Below are 18,961 nucleotides of genomic sequence, written 5' to 3'. Positions count from 1 at the left end.
GATTGGTCGCAGTATGGAATATTCAAAAGACCTACTTATTTATAACGACCTCTATAATACAGTCACAATAGTGGTGCGTCCTATATGTTCCATGGTTCAGAGAACCTCAGAAAAAAAAAAAAAAAAAAAAACAATTTAATTGTTTAAATAAATTTATGCTCGACCATGCCGAAATGTAGTAATTATGCACCTGGTAGCAGTCCTTTAATGCATGTCATTAAAGTACACCTATTCATTAAATTTCAGGTTTTCGATTATTCTCGGATATGCAATCGAAAGACAACGAGGAAAACGTCACGGAGGCTGGAAATCCAATACTGTCGCAGAAGGTTATGTTCTGTTACTATAATAATTAGCGTTAATTGTAAATAATATTCAAATAAATTCAATTTGTCATCTCGTTTCTCAATTCTAAATAAATTTCCAGGTTATATCAAAATTAGTTCATGTTATTCTCTAGATTACATCAAGGTCAATGACATTATTGTTCCTCGGAAAAAATCAATACTTTCGCGTCTGCGCACATCTCACAATTTACGAGCTATGCACAAGGTCACTTCTGATCTTCAGTCAGATACGAATAAAATGAATACTTCTGAAAAATTTCGAGTTAGAAATATGGTCGATCGTAAAAAGTCGTATGAAACTTGACTATAATGGTAATTAAGACGCTCGTATGAAAATTATGAAACTAGCTTGCGCTCCTTTCATAAACAAACATACTGGAGTCTTAATTACTTACTTATTTACTGGGTTGCCGCCGTCACATAAGCCCGCCATTGGTCCCTATCCTGAGCAAGATTAATCCAGTCTCTATCATCATATCTCACGTCCCTCAAATCCATTTTAATATTATACTCCCATCTACGTCTCGGCCTCCCTAAAGGTCTTTTTCCCTCCGGCCTCCCAACTAACACTCTATATGAATTCCTGGATTCGCCCATACGTGCTACATGCCCTGCCCATCTCAAACGTCTGGATTTAATGTTCCTAATTATGTCACGTGAAGAATACAATGCGTGCAGTTCTGTGTTGTGTAACTTTCTCCGTTCTCCTGTAACTTCATCCCTCTTAGCTCCCAAATATTTTCCTAAGCACCTTATTCTCAAACACCCTTAATCTATGTTCCTCTCTCAAAGTGAGAGTCCAAGTTTCACAACCATACAGAACAACCGGTAATATAACTGTTTTATAAATTATAACTTTCAGATTTTTTGACAGCAGACTGGATGATAAAAGTTTCTCAACCGAATAATAACAGGCAATTCCCATATTTATTCTGTGTTTAATTTCTTCCCGAGTATCATTTATATTTGTTACTGTTGCTCCAAGATATTTGAATTTCTCCACTTTTTCAAACGATAAATTTCCAATTTTTATATTTCCATTTCCTATAATATTCTCGTCACGAGACATAGTCATATACTTTGTCTTTTCGGGATTTACTTCCAAACCTATCGTTTTACTTGCTTCAAGTAAAATTTCCGTGTTTTTCCTAATCGTTTGTGGATTTTCTCCTAACATATTCACGTCATCCGCATAGACAAGCAGCTGATGTAACCCATTCAATTCCAAACCCTCTCTGTTATCTTGGATTTTCCTAATGGCATACTCTAGAGCAAAGTTAAAAAGTAAAGGAGATAGTGCATCTCCTTGATTCAGCCCACAGTGAATTGGAAACGCATCTGACAGAAACTGACCTATACGAACTCTGCTGTACGTTTCACTGAGACACATTTTAATTAATCGAACTAGTTTCTTGGGAATACCAAATTCCATAAGAATATCACATAAAACTTCTCTCTTAACCGAGTCATATGCCTTTTTGAAATCTATGAATAACTGATGCATTGTACGCGTCTTAATTACTATCATTATAGGCTCGTTGCATAATGTACTATTAATTGTAATTTACACTATCATTCTTTGTTTCTTGCTCATTTTTAATAAGTTTCCTCCTGGCTCTTTTGTATTTTTGTCGTATAAAAACCTCTGAATTGAAGAGATCGAATACATGCTTATTAGGTTCAATTTCTCCTCTGAACCTCGCCGAGCCAGCTTCAGGACTTTCGTGCGGGGCGGAAGGTAAGGGGGGAATGCTGCAGGGGAAACGTGTGCATGCGCTGGTAAATAGACCAGCGCACTGCGCTGAGCGCAGCTTTCAAGTGACGTAATAGGGAGACAGCCATATTGTCAAAATGTCCATACGGTGAAAATGTCCATGTACAAACGTCCATACAACAGAAAGCCCATAATTATGATAAAATGTCCATAACGTCAAACGTTCATAATGTCCAAGTTCAAAGCAAAATTCTGCTTGAATAGATCACAGTAAATTTTATGCAAATCTAGTCTTTCAGGTAAAGCTTCCTGTAAAGCAGATTTGAATAATTTCAAGGGAAATGATACCCGGCCCCGTAACAATTTTTCCCTTGAAATTATTCAAATCTGTTTTACAGGAAGCTTCACCTGAAAGACTAGATTTGCATAATATATACGTCACTGTGTACGTTAACAGAAAAACCACAATTCCAAGTCACACAGAGTTTGTGTGCACTCGATGTGGGTCTCTGGCATTTCGTCAGCTCACGCGAGTTGTGTGGATATAAAAGGAAAAGTTGAGACGGTGTCGGGTGGAGTTCCCGGGTAGCTCAGTTGACATAGCGCTGGTACGTTCAACCAGAGGTCCCGGGATCGATACCCGGCCCCGTAACAATTTTTCCCTTGAAATTATTCAAATCTGTTTTACAGGAAGCTTTACCTGAAAGACTAGATTTGCATAATATATACGTCACTGTGTACGTTAACAGAAAAACCACAATTCCAAGTCACACAGAGTTTGTGTGCACTCGATGTGGGTCTCTGGCATTTCGTCAGCTCACGCGAGTTGTGTGGATATGAAAGGAAAAGTTGAGACGGTGTCGGGTGGAGTTCCCGGGTAGATTAGTTGACAGAGCGCTGGTACGTTCAACCAGAGGTCCCGGGATCGATACCCGGCCCCGTAACAATTTTTCCCTTGAAATTATTCAAATCTGCTTTACAGGAAGCTTTACCTGAAAGACTAGATTTGCATAATATATACGTCACTGTATACGTTAACAGAAAAACCACAAGTCCAAGTCACACAGAGTTTGTGTGCACTCGATGTGGGTCTCTGGTATTTCGTCAGCTCACGCGAGTTGTGTGGATATAAAAGGAAAAGTTGAGACGGTGTCGGGTGGAGTTCCCGGGTAGCTCAGTTGACAGAGCGCTGGTACGTTCAACCAGAGGTCCCGAGATCGATACCCGGCCCCGTAACAATTTTTCCCTTGAAATTATTCAAATCTGCTTTACAGGAAGTTTCGCCTGAAAGACTAGATTTGCATAATATATATGTCACTGTGTACGTTAACAGAAAAACCACAATTCCAAGTCATACAGAGTTTGTGTGCACTCGATGTGGGTCTCTTTCGTTTCGTCCGCCCACGCGAGTTGTGTGGATATAAAGGGAAAAGTTGAGACGGTGTCGGGTGGAGTTCCCGGGTAGCTCAGTTGACAGAGCGCTGGTACGTTTAACCAGAGGTCCCGGGATCGATACCCGGCCCCGTAACAATTTTTCCCTTGAAATTATTCAAATCTGCTTTACAGGAAGCTTCACCTGAAAGACTAGATTTGCATAATATATACGTCACTGTGTACGTTAACAGAAAAACCACAATTCCAAGTCACACAGAGTTTGTGTGCACTCGATGTGGGTCTCTGGCGTTTCGTCAGCCCACGCGAGTTGTGTGGATATAAAGGGAAAAGTTGAGACGATGTCGGGTGGAGTTCCCGGGTAGCTCAGTTGGCAGAGCGCTGGTACGTTTAACCAGAGGTCCCGGGATCGATACCCGGCCCCGTAACAATTTTTCCCTTGAAATTATTCAAATCTGCTTTACAGGAAGCTTTACCTGAAAGACTAGATTTGCATAATATATACGTCACTGTGTATGTTAACAGAAAAACCACAATTCCAAGTCACACAGAGTTTGTGTGCACTCGATGTGGGTCTCTGGCGTTTCGTCAGCTCACGCGAGTTGTGTGGATATAAAGGGAAAAGTTGAGACGGTGTCGGATGGAGTTCCCGGGTAGCTCAGTTGGCAGAGCGCTGGTACGTTTAACCAGAGGTCCCGGGATCGATACCCGCCCCCGTAACAATTTTTCCCTTGAAATTATACAGTAAATTTTATTCCATAACTCGTACAAATAAGTTATTAATCACCGAGAACAGGAGCCCCACTTTTAAGATGGTAACCAATACTTTTAAGATATATGATTTCTTAATATAGTCTTGGCCGTCCTGGTCATTCAGTAATATTAATCACTTCCTCACCGTCATTCGTAAGTTCTTGGAAAACGAGAACCGCCATCTTGCACTGGTGAGACTTTGAACTGCACTGCAGTTTAAACGGCAGAGGACTGCCGTTCAAGTTAAACTCGAGTTAACTCAAGATTAACTGGTAGTTAAGATCTATAATACGAAGCAGAACAAAACACTTGAGTTTAAACTGAACGTAAGGTTTAAAGCGCGTTTATAACATCGGCCCAAACAAACAGCATAGCACCTTATTTGCTGAACTACATTATTTTTCATGAATAATAATAATAATAATAATAATAATAATAATAATAATAATAATAATAATAATAACATGTAACGTAATTAGTGAGTTATATATTTATGTAATGTATTTAAATTTATTTTCCCGTCCAAGCAAATTGACAAGTGGAGATTTATTTATTACGCGATAACAGACAATTCTGTGGTGTTCGGGTAAAGGGGTATAAGCCATTTTTTGTGCAGATGGAATTTTGTTCCCCAGATGAACACACAAGTTAAATTATACAAGTGGGTGTGCAAAAATCAAAGAATACTAGCAGTTGATGTGTTTTATTTGTGTAGAAAATTATTTGTAATAACGGTTCCAAGTTTAATTTTCATTTATCTCCGAACTCATTTTTATGACTTATCTCCCTTTACCCAAACACCACGGAATTATTTTGTTATTACATTATCGCGAAAATGTTATACCTTATTCAACACCAAAAAAGGATATTTTAAAAATGACATGCGAAATTTTACGAAAATTATCAACAGTAATCTCACTAGAGGTTTTGATTTATCTAGAAAAATCAAAACTCGAGTGGGATTTAATTGACTATTACACGATTAGAAGAAAGTATATAAAGATTAGTAGAAATAAAATACTCTATACAATACCATATTAACTGACTTACTAAATTCTATTTCACTAATGTTAGCTTCACCAAAACGAACTGAGTTATCCATGCGAACGTATTCATTATGCAGTGTATATTATACTGTCTACAGCACATTACCGTACAATATAGGGAATGAAGTTAAAATGAAAAAAATCATGATATGGATATTTAAACAAATTTTTGAAAATGGTGACCGTTCATTTCGATACAGGCTTCAGTTCTTTGGTTCATATTATCGCACTATAGACTATTGCATCTAATTCCAATTACCAGTTTCGTCCTTCGTACTAATAACTCATGTTGAAATAATTCTGTATCTACTCTACAAAAGAGTAGGCCTACCTTACGTACTGTAAATTCAATCTTCACTTCTGCCCGACCCGCACAGATAAAATTGCTCAAACATGCTATCTACTGTCCGTCCAAGTGATTTTGTCGCAGGATCGTAGAAAGGGAGGAAATCACTTGACAGTTAATTACTTAATGAGGCCCTTTCATTTAAGTTATTTTAAACAGTTGTATAATATTACGTATACGTCCAATTTCTAACAGAAATTAATGTTTTCAGAAAAGAGCTAAGACAGCCCAGCCACTAGCTTTTACAGAGGGGCGAGCAGAAGCAGGTGCGGGAAATCTGGATGCGACGTAGGCAAACGGACGATAGTACCTGTGCGAAAATATGATTCAATATTGAAAACTCTTTCGTCACTGGAAACGCGAACATTTTTCTGGAACGTACTATACTCACTAACTCAGTACTGCTTACTATATGCGGCCTTGGTTCTGTGAGGAGGACAGTTGTAACTTCATTAGTAGAAGGGGTGGGAGTGAAGTACATTCAAAAACTCAGGTACCGATACAATAAAAATTGAAGTAAAAATAAAATGATGTCCCTGTATAAGAATTCCTGTACCTCATCTGAAGAATGGAAGCACTGTAATGTTTCTTTTGTAACAGCCTGTACTCATGTGTTAGAAGTCTGCAGGTGTTCAGGCCGCCCCTTGGAGAAATATGAATAACATACTACACAACAATACAGAAAAAAGAAAAGTGATCCCAGTATAATGTGTAAACTTAAAGACGAGATTAAGTAAAATAATATTAGAGTTTATATTTCATATGATATCTTCAAGAAGGTAAGCTTCATATAAAAAAGTTTCTATTAGCAATGTTACGTAGTTTTATTGATGTATATGTACGAGAGAGAAAAAGAGGGAGATTGTTTTAAGTTATGCCCTATTATAATTAATTGTAGTAGACCTACAGTTCAAGCCTTATACAATTCGGTCCGAAACATCGCGGTTATGGATTAACACTGTAAAATACCTTTATGCTCGACCATGCCGAAATGTAGTAGCCTGATTATACACCTGGTAACAGACCTTTAATGCATGTCATTAAAGTACACCTACTCATTAAAGGGCAGGTCTTTCAGCCAGTGACCACTCAGGTTACAACTGTTCAGCCAATGACAGGTCAGCTTTCTACCGTTATAAAACCGCAAGTATCGATTATTCTCGGATATGCAATCGAAAGAGAATTAGCGAAAAGTCACGGAGGCTGGAAATCCAATACTGTCGCAGAAGGTTATGTTCTGTTACTATAATAATTAGCGTTAATTGTAAATAATATTCAAATAAATTCAATTTGTCATCTCGCTTTTCAATGTCTAATTTTATTTCAATGTTATCTCTGTAGGTTCTTATGGCCTAGCAAGATCAATGTGGACATCTGTTCCTCGGAAAAAAATCAATACTTTCGCGTCTGCGCACATCTCACAACATACGGGACATTGCTCCAGGTCAGATACAATAAAATTAATAATATCAAGTTAGAAATATGGTCGAGCATAAAAAGTCGTATGAAACTCGCCTATAATGGTAATTAAGAAGCTCGTATGAAAATTATGAAACTCGCTTGCGCTCGTTTCATAAATATCCATACTCACTTCTTAATTACCTTCATTATAGGCTCGTTGCATAATGTACTATTATTAAATGATCATATTCCGATATACTGTACTGTACCACGGTTAAGCTATAATGGGGGAGGAAGTAAATTATGTCTTCCATAACCCCGTTATATGGGGATTATATGGTTTTGCTTTGCTCCCCCCCTCCCCCTAAGGAAACTGTTCTCTCTCCGCCTATACCTCCCCAGTTCGTAAAACATTACGTTACGTTTTACCACTGCTCGTGTGTACATAAGTTGAAAACATTGTTCTTTATCTTTTATTTTTATCAGGTACCGCAGTTAACAAGAGAAAGCAAGCATTCACGAAAATAGCTCTAACTTCGGCGAGTGACTGATAACTCACGGAAACGGAATTTTACAGGAAATCAGGAAACAGGTTTGAGGTCTTGTGTAAAATAATTTTTTTATCAACAGTAATCTCACTAGACGTTTTGATTTATCTAGAGAAAATCAAAACTCGAGTAGAATTTAATTGACTATTACACGATTAGAAGAAAGTATATAAAGTTTAGAAGTAACGAAGTACTCCAATACAATAAAATATTAATTGACTTACGAAAATACAACTGTTTTCAAATGTATTATTGTACCATCTCAACATTACAAATATTACACTAGATGCATGCTAGATGACAGTAGTGAGCAATGCCTTCTCGTCGAGAAGTTCTCGATCTATTATACACGATGGCAATGTTACTAGTCAAGAAGGTTTTTTTGATTCAGTTTCATTTTTAATAAAATGCAACATTCCACTTCAATTATCCGAATCCCAGTAATCAACGTCACTTGACAGATGATTTTCAATAAATCTTAATATTAAACAATCTCTGATACGTGACTATCCATAATATCATATAGCAGAAGCTATAACATGACCTATACACAAGTGTTAGAAAAGTTTTAATTAACGACGATGACATAAAAAATAAACATGAATAATTTTAAAAGGAATAATTATTGAATGTACAATTTTCAAATTTGAATGTGGTTGGTGGTTCAATTGATGTTATATTGGATGTGTGCGTAATAGAAGTGGAACTCGTTGATTTAGGCCTACATGGTGTATTCAACTTATTCAGAATTTCCGAATGAATAATTTTAAAAGGAAAATAATTATTGAATGTACAATTTTCAAATTTGAATGTGGTTGGTGGTTCAATTGATGTTATATTGGACGTGTGCGTAATAGAAGTGGAACTCGTTGATTTAGGCCTACATGGTGTATTCAACTTATTTAGGATTTCCGAATGGTGCTCTTCATTTATTTGTAAATCGGATTTCAGAAGATGCATAGGTATGATCAGTGATTTTTATTAATTCTTGTTCTTGAATGCCAATGCGAGTCATATTTGAAACTGCTGTGCATCGACTGGAGTGGTTTGTAATTATATATATATATATATATATATATATATATATATATATTTACTTCCAGACCAGCGCAGTTTCAAATGTTGGCGAACAAAGAAACAAATGCTAGGGACGCGATAAAATTAAACAAATGCTAGGGATGCGATAAAATTGTGCGATAAGCAGCCATGATTGGTTGAAATACGTCCTTTCGTACCCTTTTATTGGACAAAAGTAGTATCACGTAGTAAGAGTGTAATAGTCATGACAAAATTTTCACGTTTCGAGTAATTTTCTCGCTCCTCTTTTGTTGATGCCGAATAGTATTACACTGTTCTCCAACCAGGAGATTAACCGTGAAAGGAATGTGCTGACTATTGCGTCATCTATTGAAGTAGATATATAATATTATCGTTATAACGTCAGTTTAAAAACCATTCGCTCTCCTGCATTTGTTATTTCCTGTATGGAGAGATTAAAAGACCAGGAGATTAACAGTGATCTAATTTTGTAACTAGGGTAGTATAAACATGTGTGTATCAATGTTATTGTTTGTGCTGTGACAGCGAGCCAATAGAGAAACGAGTACCCACGTGTGTGACCTTATGACATCTTATGACATCAACATTCATTCACAGCATATAGACCACTTATATAAATTGAGGGAAAGAAGACAGAGGACGGACACTGGAAAGTTTTCTTTTCTCAATCGTACTATCAGGGACTGGAATGCTTTACCTGCAGACTTACTAAAGGCTTTACCAACAACCAAAAACGTATTTAAAAATAGGCTTAAGGACTTTACTAATAGACGGTAATTATACACAGTATGTAAAGGATGTAAATGATATTTTGTTATTGAAGTGTTGTATCAGTGAAGAATTATGTTGTGTCAGTGAAGTGTGTTGTGTCAGTGAAGTGTGTTGTTACAGTGAAGTGTGTTGTGTCAGTGAAGTGTGTTGTTACAGTGAAGTGTGTTGTGTCAGTGAAGTGTGTTGTGTCAGTGAAGTGTGTTGTGTCAGTGAAGTGTGTTGTTACAGTGAAGTGTGTTGTGTCAGTGAAACGTGTTCCTATCAGGGAAGCTTTATAGTTTATAGTGGCAGTGCAAATTATTTGAACAGTGAAATGTTTTTGAAGTGTTAGTGAAATCAGGATAGAATCAGTGAAATGTGTCGTAGTTCCATTGCAGTGAGTGAGTTGACAGCGAAATGAGTGTAATGTGGAAAGGTACTTGTGCAGATATGAACATATCATACTCGTGGGTTTTAGTTCGTACTTAGATTTAAGATACAAATTAGATTTATTTTAAATATAATTTTAAGTGATCGTGCTTCATTTAATTTAGGATATTCCCTATTATTATTATTATTATTATTATTATTATTATTATTATTATTATTATTATTATTATTATTATTATTATTGATTATTGTTAGTATTAATTATTTCTATTAATTATTGGTATTATTAACTGTATTTTTAATTAATGAGTTTATTATTGTCATTATTGAGTGTAATTAGCTACCACTGCCACCGGGTATATACCCATTGCAGTGTGAATAAATACATACATACAGCATTACTCCGCTTCGTCTCATCCGGCAGAGACTTTCTCGTGGTTGAAGCACAGTGTTTCGGCGCTTTTTTGTTCAATTTATTCACTTAGTCTCAGTGAAAAATTATGCAACAAGTTGATTGCAGTGAGTTGTGCTGTGTTATAATCATGAAACTATTAGTCCCCCTTCCGGGGAGGGCACGGACTGGCGCTGTCCTCAAACGCAGGCCGCTCGGATGGGTCCATTGTATTACACAGGACGGAATAGTGTGCATGCCCTAAGGCCCCCCCCTGCTACAAATCCGCCTACGTGCCGCCTCCGGACTCCCCTACAGACTATATGATCCCTTTACCTTTCCATGTAGGCCTTATCGCGATCCCTCATCCTCGGTCTCACGAATTACCATGAGCCCATTGGAGAGCCCACGATGCATAGCACTGCCACCAGCAACGAATGACCACATATCCACGGGGTCCAAGTTCGGGGGCGGACTGCAGCTGACTCTACAGCGGATCAAACCCGAAAACTAGGAAAGAAACGGAGATGATGAAAGAGGGGAAGTGTAATTATGATGACGAAATGAATCCGAGGTCCAGCGCCGAAAGTTACCCAGCAATCCTGCTCCGATTGATTGAGGGAAAACCTCGGAAAACCTCAAACAAGTAACTTTCCCCAAACAGGATTTGAACCCGGGCCCACTCATTTCATGATCAGACGTGCTAATTGCTACTCCACAGCTGTGGATATCACTATGAAAGAGTAAACTTACAAACTAAAATGATAGTTTGGAATAATCAGTAATTTACAAAATTATTATTATTATTATTATTATTATTATTATTATTATTATTATTATTATTATTATTATTATTATTATTATTATTAGGAAAGTTCAGGATAACAGACAGGGTTTGGAATTGAACGGGTTACATCAGCTTCTTGTCTATGCGGATGACGTGGATATGTTAGGAGAAAAACCACAAACGATTAGGGAAAACACGGGAATTTTGCTTGAAGCAAGTAAAGAGATAGGTTTCGAAAAAAAATCCCGAAAAGACAAAGTATATGATTATATCTCGTGACCAGAATATTGTACGAAATGGAAATATAAAAATTGGAGATTTATCCTTCGAAGAGGTGGAAAAATTCAAATATCTTGGAGCAACAGTAACAAATATAAATGGCACTCGGGAGGAAATTAAACGCAAAATAAATGTGGGAAATGCGTGTTATTATTCGGTTGAGAAGCTTTTATCATCTAGTCTGCTATCAAAAAATCTGAAAGTTAGAATTTATAAAACAGTTATATTACCGGTTGTTCTGTATGGTTGTGGAACTTGGACTCTCACTTTGAGAGAGTAACATAGGTTAAGAGTGTTTGGAAAATATTTGGGGCTAAGAGGGATGAAATTACAGGAGAATGGAGAAAGTTACACAACGCAGAACTTCACGCATTGTATTCTTCACCTGACATAATTAGGAACGTTAAATCCAGACGTTTGAGATGGGCACGGCATGTAGCACGTATGAGCGAATCCGAAATGCATATAGAGTGTTATTTGGGAAGCCGGAGGGAAAACGACTTTTGGGGAGGCCGAGACGTAGATGGGACGATAATATTAAAATGGATTTGAGGGAGATGGGATATTATGATAGAGGCTGGATTAATCTTGCACAGGATAGGGACCGATGGCGGGCTTATATGAGGGCGGCAATGAACCGTGGGGTTCCTTGAAAGCCATTTGTAAGTGAGTAAGTATCATTATTATTATTTTACCGGTCTTATTATTATTATTGTCATCATCCTCATTATCATCGACTTCAGAGATTGAACTCATCAGCCTGTTCGTTCTCAAAGCTTCTCCATTTTACCCTTGGTCTCCCAGAATCTCTGTTTCAGTAGGTTTATTGTTCATTTTTAGTTTGGCGATTCTTGCGAGTGTTATTCTTTCATCATGTTGAACAATTTTAGCTTTGCCCTTTACATGTTCATATTCAATTCTTCTCTGATTTCAACATTTGTTAACATTTCGTTTCTTATCTAAATTATTTTATAGCCTGCTACATACCTTAAAAACCTCATATTTCCTGCATCCAATCGCCTCTCGTCTGGTTTTTTGGTGAGCCAGGTTTCGCCACCACACCTGAGGCAAAGTTATGCCTTCCTTTACGTCCTATTGCTCCTTTAATGTCCCATATAATACCGGTTTATTGGAATTTTTGTAAATTACTGTTCAAGTGTTGTTGGTTATTTGTAATATATTGCACAGCCTAAATATTTCAAAGTAGAGACTTGTTCTATTACGAGGTTTGTTTGAAAAGTTCGTGGACTGATATATAAGTTAAACTGTCATTCTGAAAATAGTAATATGCGTTACAAGAGCGGTATGTTGTAGTTTTCATGTTCGAGGAAAAGTTTGAAAAAGCGAAACGTAGTTGAGCTTTTTTAATTTCCGAGAATTGAAAGAAAACATACCGCTCGTGTATCGTACATTATTTTGTGCGAACATCGTTTATTACATACCTGAAAGAGGAATTTCTAATTAGTTGCAATGAAATCTCCATCTTGGTTTCTGTTCAATGACGGCAAATTTGCAAAACAAAAATATCTATCTTCAACATTGTTGCTTTAAAATGTTTTCTGTGTTTACTATACTCCAGCAGGCCGTGATATACGTCTGTCTTTCCCCCCCCCCCAGTCTATGATGAGTCTGGAATCTTGTTGATTTTTTCACGGCTTCCTTAATGTTACTTGCATCACGAATGCACTAACTTTAGTGGAGTTGTATAGTTTACTTAATTTTTGCAAATATTTAAAAACAATAATTAACAGTGCAATTTAGGTGAAATTGCAGTGGTAAGTTTCCAATTTATAATTATTACTATACTGAACGTCTCTAAAAATAATATGTTAAAAGCCTAAAGCAGTAAAATCAATATGTCACTTAAGCGGTAAGAAGAGGGAAATTGTTATGTGTGTTAGGTTGGGAATACTGAATGTGGAATTTTAGACTTTCCGCGAATTGGTTTTGTGCGGAAACTAAGAAAATACGCACGATCTCACACAGAAATATTTATTACTTTCTGTACTTATTTATGGTTTATAGAAAACCCGGAGGTTCATTGCCGCCCTCACATAAGCCCGCTATCGGTCCCTATCCCAAGCAAAATTAATCCAGTCTCTACAATCATATTCCATCTCCCTCAGATCGATTTTAATATTATCCTCCAACCTACGTCTCGGCCTCCCCAAAGGTCTTTTTCCCCCCGGCCTCCCAACTAACACTCCATATGCATTTCTGGATTCATCCATGCGTGCTACATGTCGTGCCCATCTCAAACATCTGAATTTAATGTTCCTAATTATGTCTGGTGAAGAATACAATGCGTGCAGTTCTGTGTTGTGTAACTTTCTCCATTCTCCTGTAACTTCATCCCTCTTAGTCTCAAATATTTTCCTAAGCACCTTATTCTCAAACACCCATAACCTCTGTTCCTCTCTCAAAGTGAGAGTCCAAGTTTCACAACCATAAAGAACAACCGGTAATATAACTGTTTTATAAATTCTAACTTTCGGCTTATTTGAGAGCAGACTGGATAACACGAGCGCACTGTGGATTGAATTCGGCGTAGCTCAGTGGTTAGAGCGCTTGGTACGTAGAACCAAGGACCCGGGTTCGATCCCTGGCGCCGGAGCGAATTTTTCTCCTCAAATATTAATTGTCAATATTACAGATATTATTCTGTAGGACAAATTAATAAACCTATAATATTCTCATAGCTGCAGTGCATATATTTGTACAGATTACTGTGCACCTAACTGCGGAATCCCGGCCAAACAAGTCACTCAGCTGAGTGCGCTCCTAGTATAATGGCAGTTGACATTGGACATATACGTCAACATATATGCCTAACTTGGAGTCAGGCCACAAAGGGAAACATTGAAGGAGGAGGGTTCGGTCCGATACTGTGAATTTAATTCGGCGTAGCTCAGTGGTCAGAGCGCTTGGTATATAGAACCAAGGATCCGGGTTCGATCCCCGGTGCCGGAGTGAACTTTTCTGTTTAGTTTTCATTCCGCTGTCTTCAAAGAGGTTTTTTTTAGACCTTCCACGTTTAGAGGTGGACGGAACTGAACTGGCCGTTTTAAAATTTTGAGATGCAGCTTTATAAACTACATCAGAAAAATGTAATTCTTTTTCTACCAATCGGAATTTATCGTTAAAAAATCTAGCTTTCATTCTATTACTTTGTTTCCATCGCTCTTGAAATCTGCATTTGAAAGCACTCAGTGTCATTTTAATACGACGTAACACGTCAGAAGAACAGTCCTGTATGTTTAGTTTAGACTAGTGGCTTGTACAGCAAATGCTGCTGCAAACTAAGTTCGTTAGACGTTCAAATAAAAATGTTTCAGATTTATTTTCAATGAAAATACTAGTCTTTTTGACAGATAGTTATTTACTTCCATAATAATGAAACATACTCCCTCTGAATGGATTTTTTTTAGGCCAAATACTTTCTCTTGAACCTATCCAACTTCAGTTTTTGAGTTTCAACGCGAAAACGCAAATATCAATGTCAGGACGATAGCAGTAGCTATTTCAGGTCATTGTGGATTGTAGGCAAAAGTTAAAAAAATATCAGGTTTGCTAAGCTTTCGAACAATAGCATTTTCGTATAGCTGCTGCATGTAGAACTTGAAATGTAGAGCGTAAAATCATTTTATCCTACTAAGAGATCTTGCTGAAATGATCTGGAGACTACAAAATTTTCTAGGCCTCTTATTTTATCAGTAAGTAATATCTTTTTATCTTTCCTTAGGAACTGTAATTTTTGCGCTCTCTCGAGCCAATACTGAAGGAAATGACACATATCAATATCTACACTACACCGCCATTACTTACTTACTTACTTACTTACTTACTGGCTTTTAAGGAACCCGGAGGTTCATTGCCGCCCTCACATAAGTCCGCCGTTGGTCCCTATCCTGAGCTACACCGCCATTAAAAAGACCCAACCCCACTGGGTTAATAAGTATAAAAATATTTGATTTTTAATAACAATATTATTATCTTAAGTTTTGTAGTTATATATAGCAGTCACTCAGTAAATTATAGAAATGAAGATCTAAATTAAGATATTCTCTACATTTACTTACATAACCTGAAAAAGTTTCACTTTCATGTCATCAATATAGCATCAATATTACGTACAATTAATGAAGAATAGATGCATCATGATATTAACTATAATAATATTTAATTTCTAATGGTAATAATGTCATCAAACCACCTTAAGTTTCGTAGATTTGAATATCCAATACACAGCTGTACTCAGAAAATTATACGCTGCAGAATCAGTTTTTAATAACAAATTGAATTGAGCTCTAAATATGTCGGCAATCCTGCAGGTCATGGCCTTCGTGTAATGACCTATTGTTTATTGTAGTGTGTGTTTTGTTCTGAAATTCAATCAAGTCGGCAGTGATTCAACAAAATTAGTTCTCAAAACTGACAACAGATAGATTTTGGAAAATAGGAAAATTATGTAGGAAAATTGACATTTCACTGAAAACTACTAACTTTTCCGAAAAACTTAGGATGCCAGGCATGAAAATGAGGGGTCACTCATTAAAATCCGTTCAGCCGTTTTCCCGTAATTTCCATTACCAGTTCAAATTATATATATAGATATTGCATAGCACACCAATTGATCCTCACTCTGTGTTTTATCACTCAACACTAGAGTTGGGATAAACTGTTCTTTTTAAGAAACAGTTTCGACTGTAACCGTTTCATGAACGAAGGTGTTCCAAAATAACAGTTTCAATGAAACAGGTTCATAAGAATATGTTTACAACATCAGTGCCAACTGTTCCAAGTGTTCCAACTGTTTCAACCTCTCATCTGCTAAGGGAATATGTTTCAAAGTCCTTGAATCGTCTTTAAATCAGCTGTTCAGTGTATTATGACAACGAAAGATAGTTTTAATAGGTTACTGTTAAGGGTACAGTAAATAACTACAATTCAAAATGAATTGATTTTAGTAAAAATAGTAAAATAGTTTTATAACGATGACATTTGCCGATGATATTTTTCGCTGTATATTAATAATTAATGTTAGGGCACCATGAACACATTCTCCATCAATGGACAGCTAATAATTAATATCAGATTTATTACGGAATTTGATTCGTTCAATTAAATTGCGCGATCCTACATAGGCTACTGTTTCACGAAGGCCGTGTGTAACATGGATAATACAGGGACATCATTTTATTTTTACTTCAATTTTTATTGTACCTGAGTTTTTTAATGTACTTCACTCCCACCCCTTCTACTAATGAAGTTCCAACTCCACACAGAGCCAAGACAGCAGATAGTAGGCAGTACTGAGTTACTGAGTATAGTACGTTCCAGAAATATGTTCGCGTTTTCCAGTGACGAAAGAGCTTTCAATATGGAATCATATTTTCGCACAGGTACTGTCCGTTTGCCTACGTCGCATCCCGATTTCCCCCACCTGCTTCTTCTCGCCCCTCTGTAAAAGCTGGGCTGTCTTAGCTCTTTTCTGAAAATATTAATTTCTCTTAGGAATTGGGCTTTTACGTAATATTATACAGCTGTTTAATTTAACTTAAATAAAAGGGCCTCGTTAAGTAATTAACTGTCACGTGATTTCCTCCCTTTCTACAATCCTGCGGCATAACCACTTGGACGGACAGTAGATAGCATGTCTGAGTAATTTTATATTTTCGGGTCGGGCAGAAGTGAAGATTGAATTAACAGTACGTAGAGTAGGTATAGAATTATTTCAACATGAGTTACTAGTACGAAGGACGAAACTGGCAATTGGAATTAGATGCAATAGTCTATAGTGCGATAATATGCACAAAAGAACTGAAGCCTGTATCGAAATGAACGGCCACCATTTTCAAAATTGTGTTTAAATATTCATATTATGATTATTTTTCAATTTAACTTCTTTCTCTATATTGTACGCTAATGTGCTGTAGACAGTATAATATACACTGCACAATGAATACGTTCGCATGGATAACTCAGTTCGTGAGTAAAAACACTTATTTTTAATACAGTACTGTACTTTGATTAAAGAAAAACTTAATGAAAATTATCAAAAGTCAAAATCGCGATATTTCCTAGTTTACGTAAATGGATGAACTACTTTTATTCCATCCTATACCTAGTAGAGTGATTTGTGTTTTACGCCAGTATCATCGAACTCCAGTCTTGGAGGGGGGAGCAAGCGGTGTTTCCGGTTCTCTAAAGGTATAGACAGGTTAATATTAAAAATGTTAGTAAAAATAAAATGATGTCCCTGTATATCTACTTTCGATTGGAGGTCAATGATAGCGCTACACATGACCTCTGCAGACAGCAAAGAAGAGGAAAACTATTTAGAAATTGAACTGTTTCTCTTGGAGCCATGTGGAACGTTGGAGCAGTGTAACACTTTGGAACAGTTGGAACAGGTTATTTCACGAAACTGTTTCGATAAATCGAAACAGTTTCAAATAAACTGTTCCAGCTTTTTTTACCCATCTCTACTCAACACTTCGCATAGCTTACGATGCATTATCGGAGGTCGCGGCGAAACGCACGCCTCTGCGAAGAAAATAAAATTTCTAAGACTTGGGCAAATTTGGGCACATACTGAAACTTTACCCTTAATCGTTATGGGTTTCTTTACATTTTGGTATGAAAATGTAAACGGATACATTTGTATACATTTTAAAATTACTGTGTAAATTTAGAAAATAAGAACTTTACTCGCTGATTACATCGGCTTGTTAACACCTTCAATATAAATAACTGATGAAAAAATGAGAATTTTAACTATATTTATTTGAAAGTGCATACCTGTAGCTTTCTTTTCCATACTTCAGATATTCACAATAATGCACTGACACCGAACTAACAAGCAACTAAGTTCACTGCTGACACACAACCAGCGCTTCCTCAAGGAAGTGCAGATGTCGGTTGTTATATATAAGCACGTCTGTTTATGTTTCGCCTCTAGAGTTGATTTTCTTAAGCTGTGATTATCTGTTAACAGATCCAGAGGGACAAAATGGGGAACAATATAAGTTGAGTTTTTCTTTTTTTTCCTGCTAGATGCCAGTGGCGTAGCATGAAATTTTGAGCAGGGGAAGCTAACTCAAGTTGTCTTTCATGCATTACAAAAATACAGTCTTAAAATAAATAGTAGTCAATGTCAAGTCAGCAATCGAAGATTGGTTGGAACATCGTAAGTAACACCAATAAGGCATGATCTCAAATGATACCTAGTAAAATATGATTTCACGACTTACACATAGGCCTATCTCTTAACAAATAGACACGTATAAGTATAACATTAGCTAACTCCCTGTCATACTTAGAGAAATCACAATATTAGTATCATTACGTAAGTATGCGTCTGTCTTTTGATTGTGTCCTTCATTGACAGCAAGGGAGTCGGTCATTTCTTTTTTAAATCACACTTTTGTTCGTAAGTCAGTCTTGATAATACAATTGTCCTAAAAATTTCAAGTAAATTAGTGTCAGGAACTGTTATTTCGCTCATTATTTATTATATCAGCCACAATGCACACTAACACTTCAACTGAACACAACTGACGAAAAGGGATAACTCGGAAACTATTTATTTTAAATGTTAAAGCTAGCTTCTTGCGAGCCTTGCGACTAGGGTAGTTTAGTTAGAAAGGGATGGAAAATCTGCGGGGTGGATTACACAGAAGAAACCGGTCTGCTTGGAAGCTGGTGTGTGCAGGCTTCTTGTTTACTGCTGCATCACAAATCATCCTGAGCTGCCGC

At 36.9% G+C, this 18,961-nt stretch overlaps 1 protein-coding gene and 1 non-coding gene across 3 annotated transcripts in view; one reads left to right on the top strand and one right to left on the bottom strand.

Annotated features, from left to right (window-relative positions):
* Nucleotides 1–18,961, bottom strand: part of LOC138706700 (alpha-(1,3)-fucosyltransferase C-like) — a 124,261-nt gene that overhangs the window by 66,135 nt on the left and 39,165 nt on the right. The window contains exon 1 of one of the 2 annotated variants that reach the window (XM_069836292.1): nt 18,005–18,139. The exons of the other annotated variant lie outside the window; for it this stretch is intronic. Coding sequence (XP_069692393.1) covers nt 18,005–18,023 — 19 coding nt within the window. The 5' untranslated portion in view covers nt 18,024–18,139. Of the gene's footprint in view, nt 1–18,004; nt 18,140–18,961 lie in introns of those variants that run through there. 2 annotated transcript variants of the gene reach the window in all.
* Nucleotides 14,101–14,173, top strand: TRNAY-AUA (transfer RNA tyrosine (anticodon AUA)). The gene has a single exon. It is a non-coding gene; the product is annotated as a tRNA-Tyr (tRNA).

The sequence above is a fragment of the Periplaneta americana genome, chromosome 9 (assembly GCF_040183065.1).
Source record: "Periplaneta americana isolate PAMFEO1 chromosome 9, P.americana_PAMFEO1_priV1, whole genome shotgun sequence".
Lineage (NCBI taxonomy): Eukaryota > Metazoa > Arthropoda > Insecta > Blattodea > Blattidae > Periplaneta > Periplaneta americana.
Note: the sequence above shows the minus strand (reverse complement) of the source record. Positions and strands in the feature narration are given on the sequence as shown.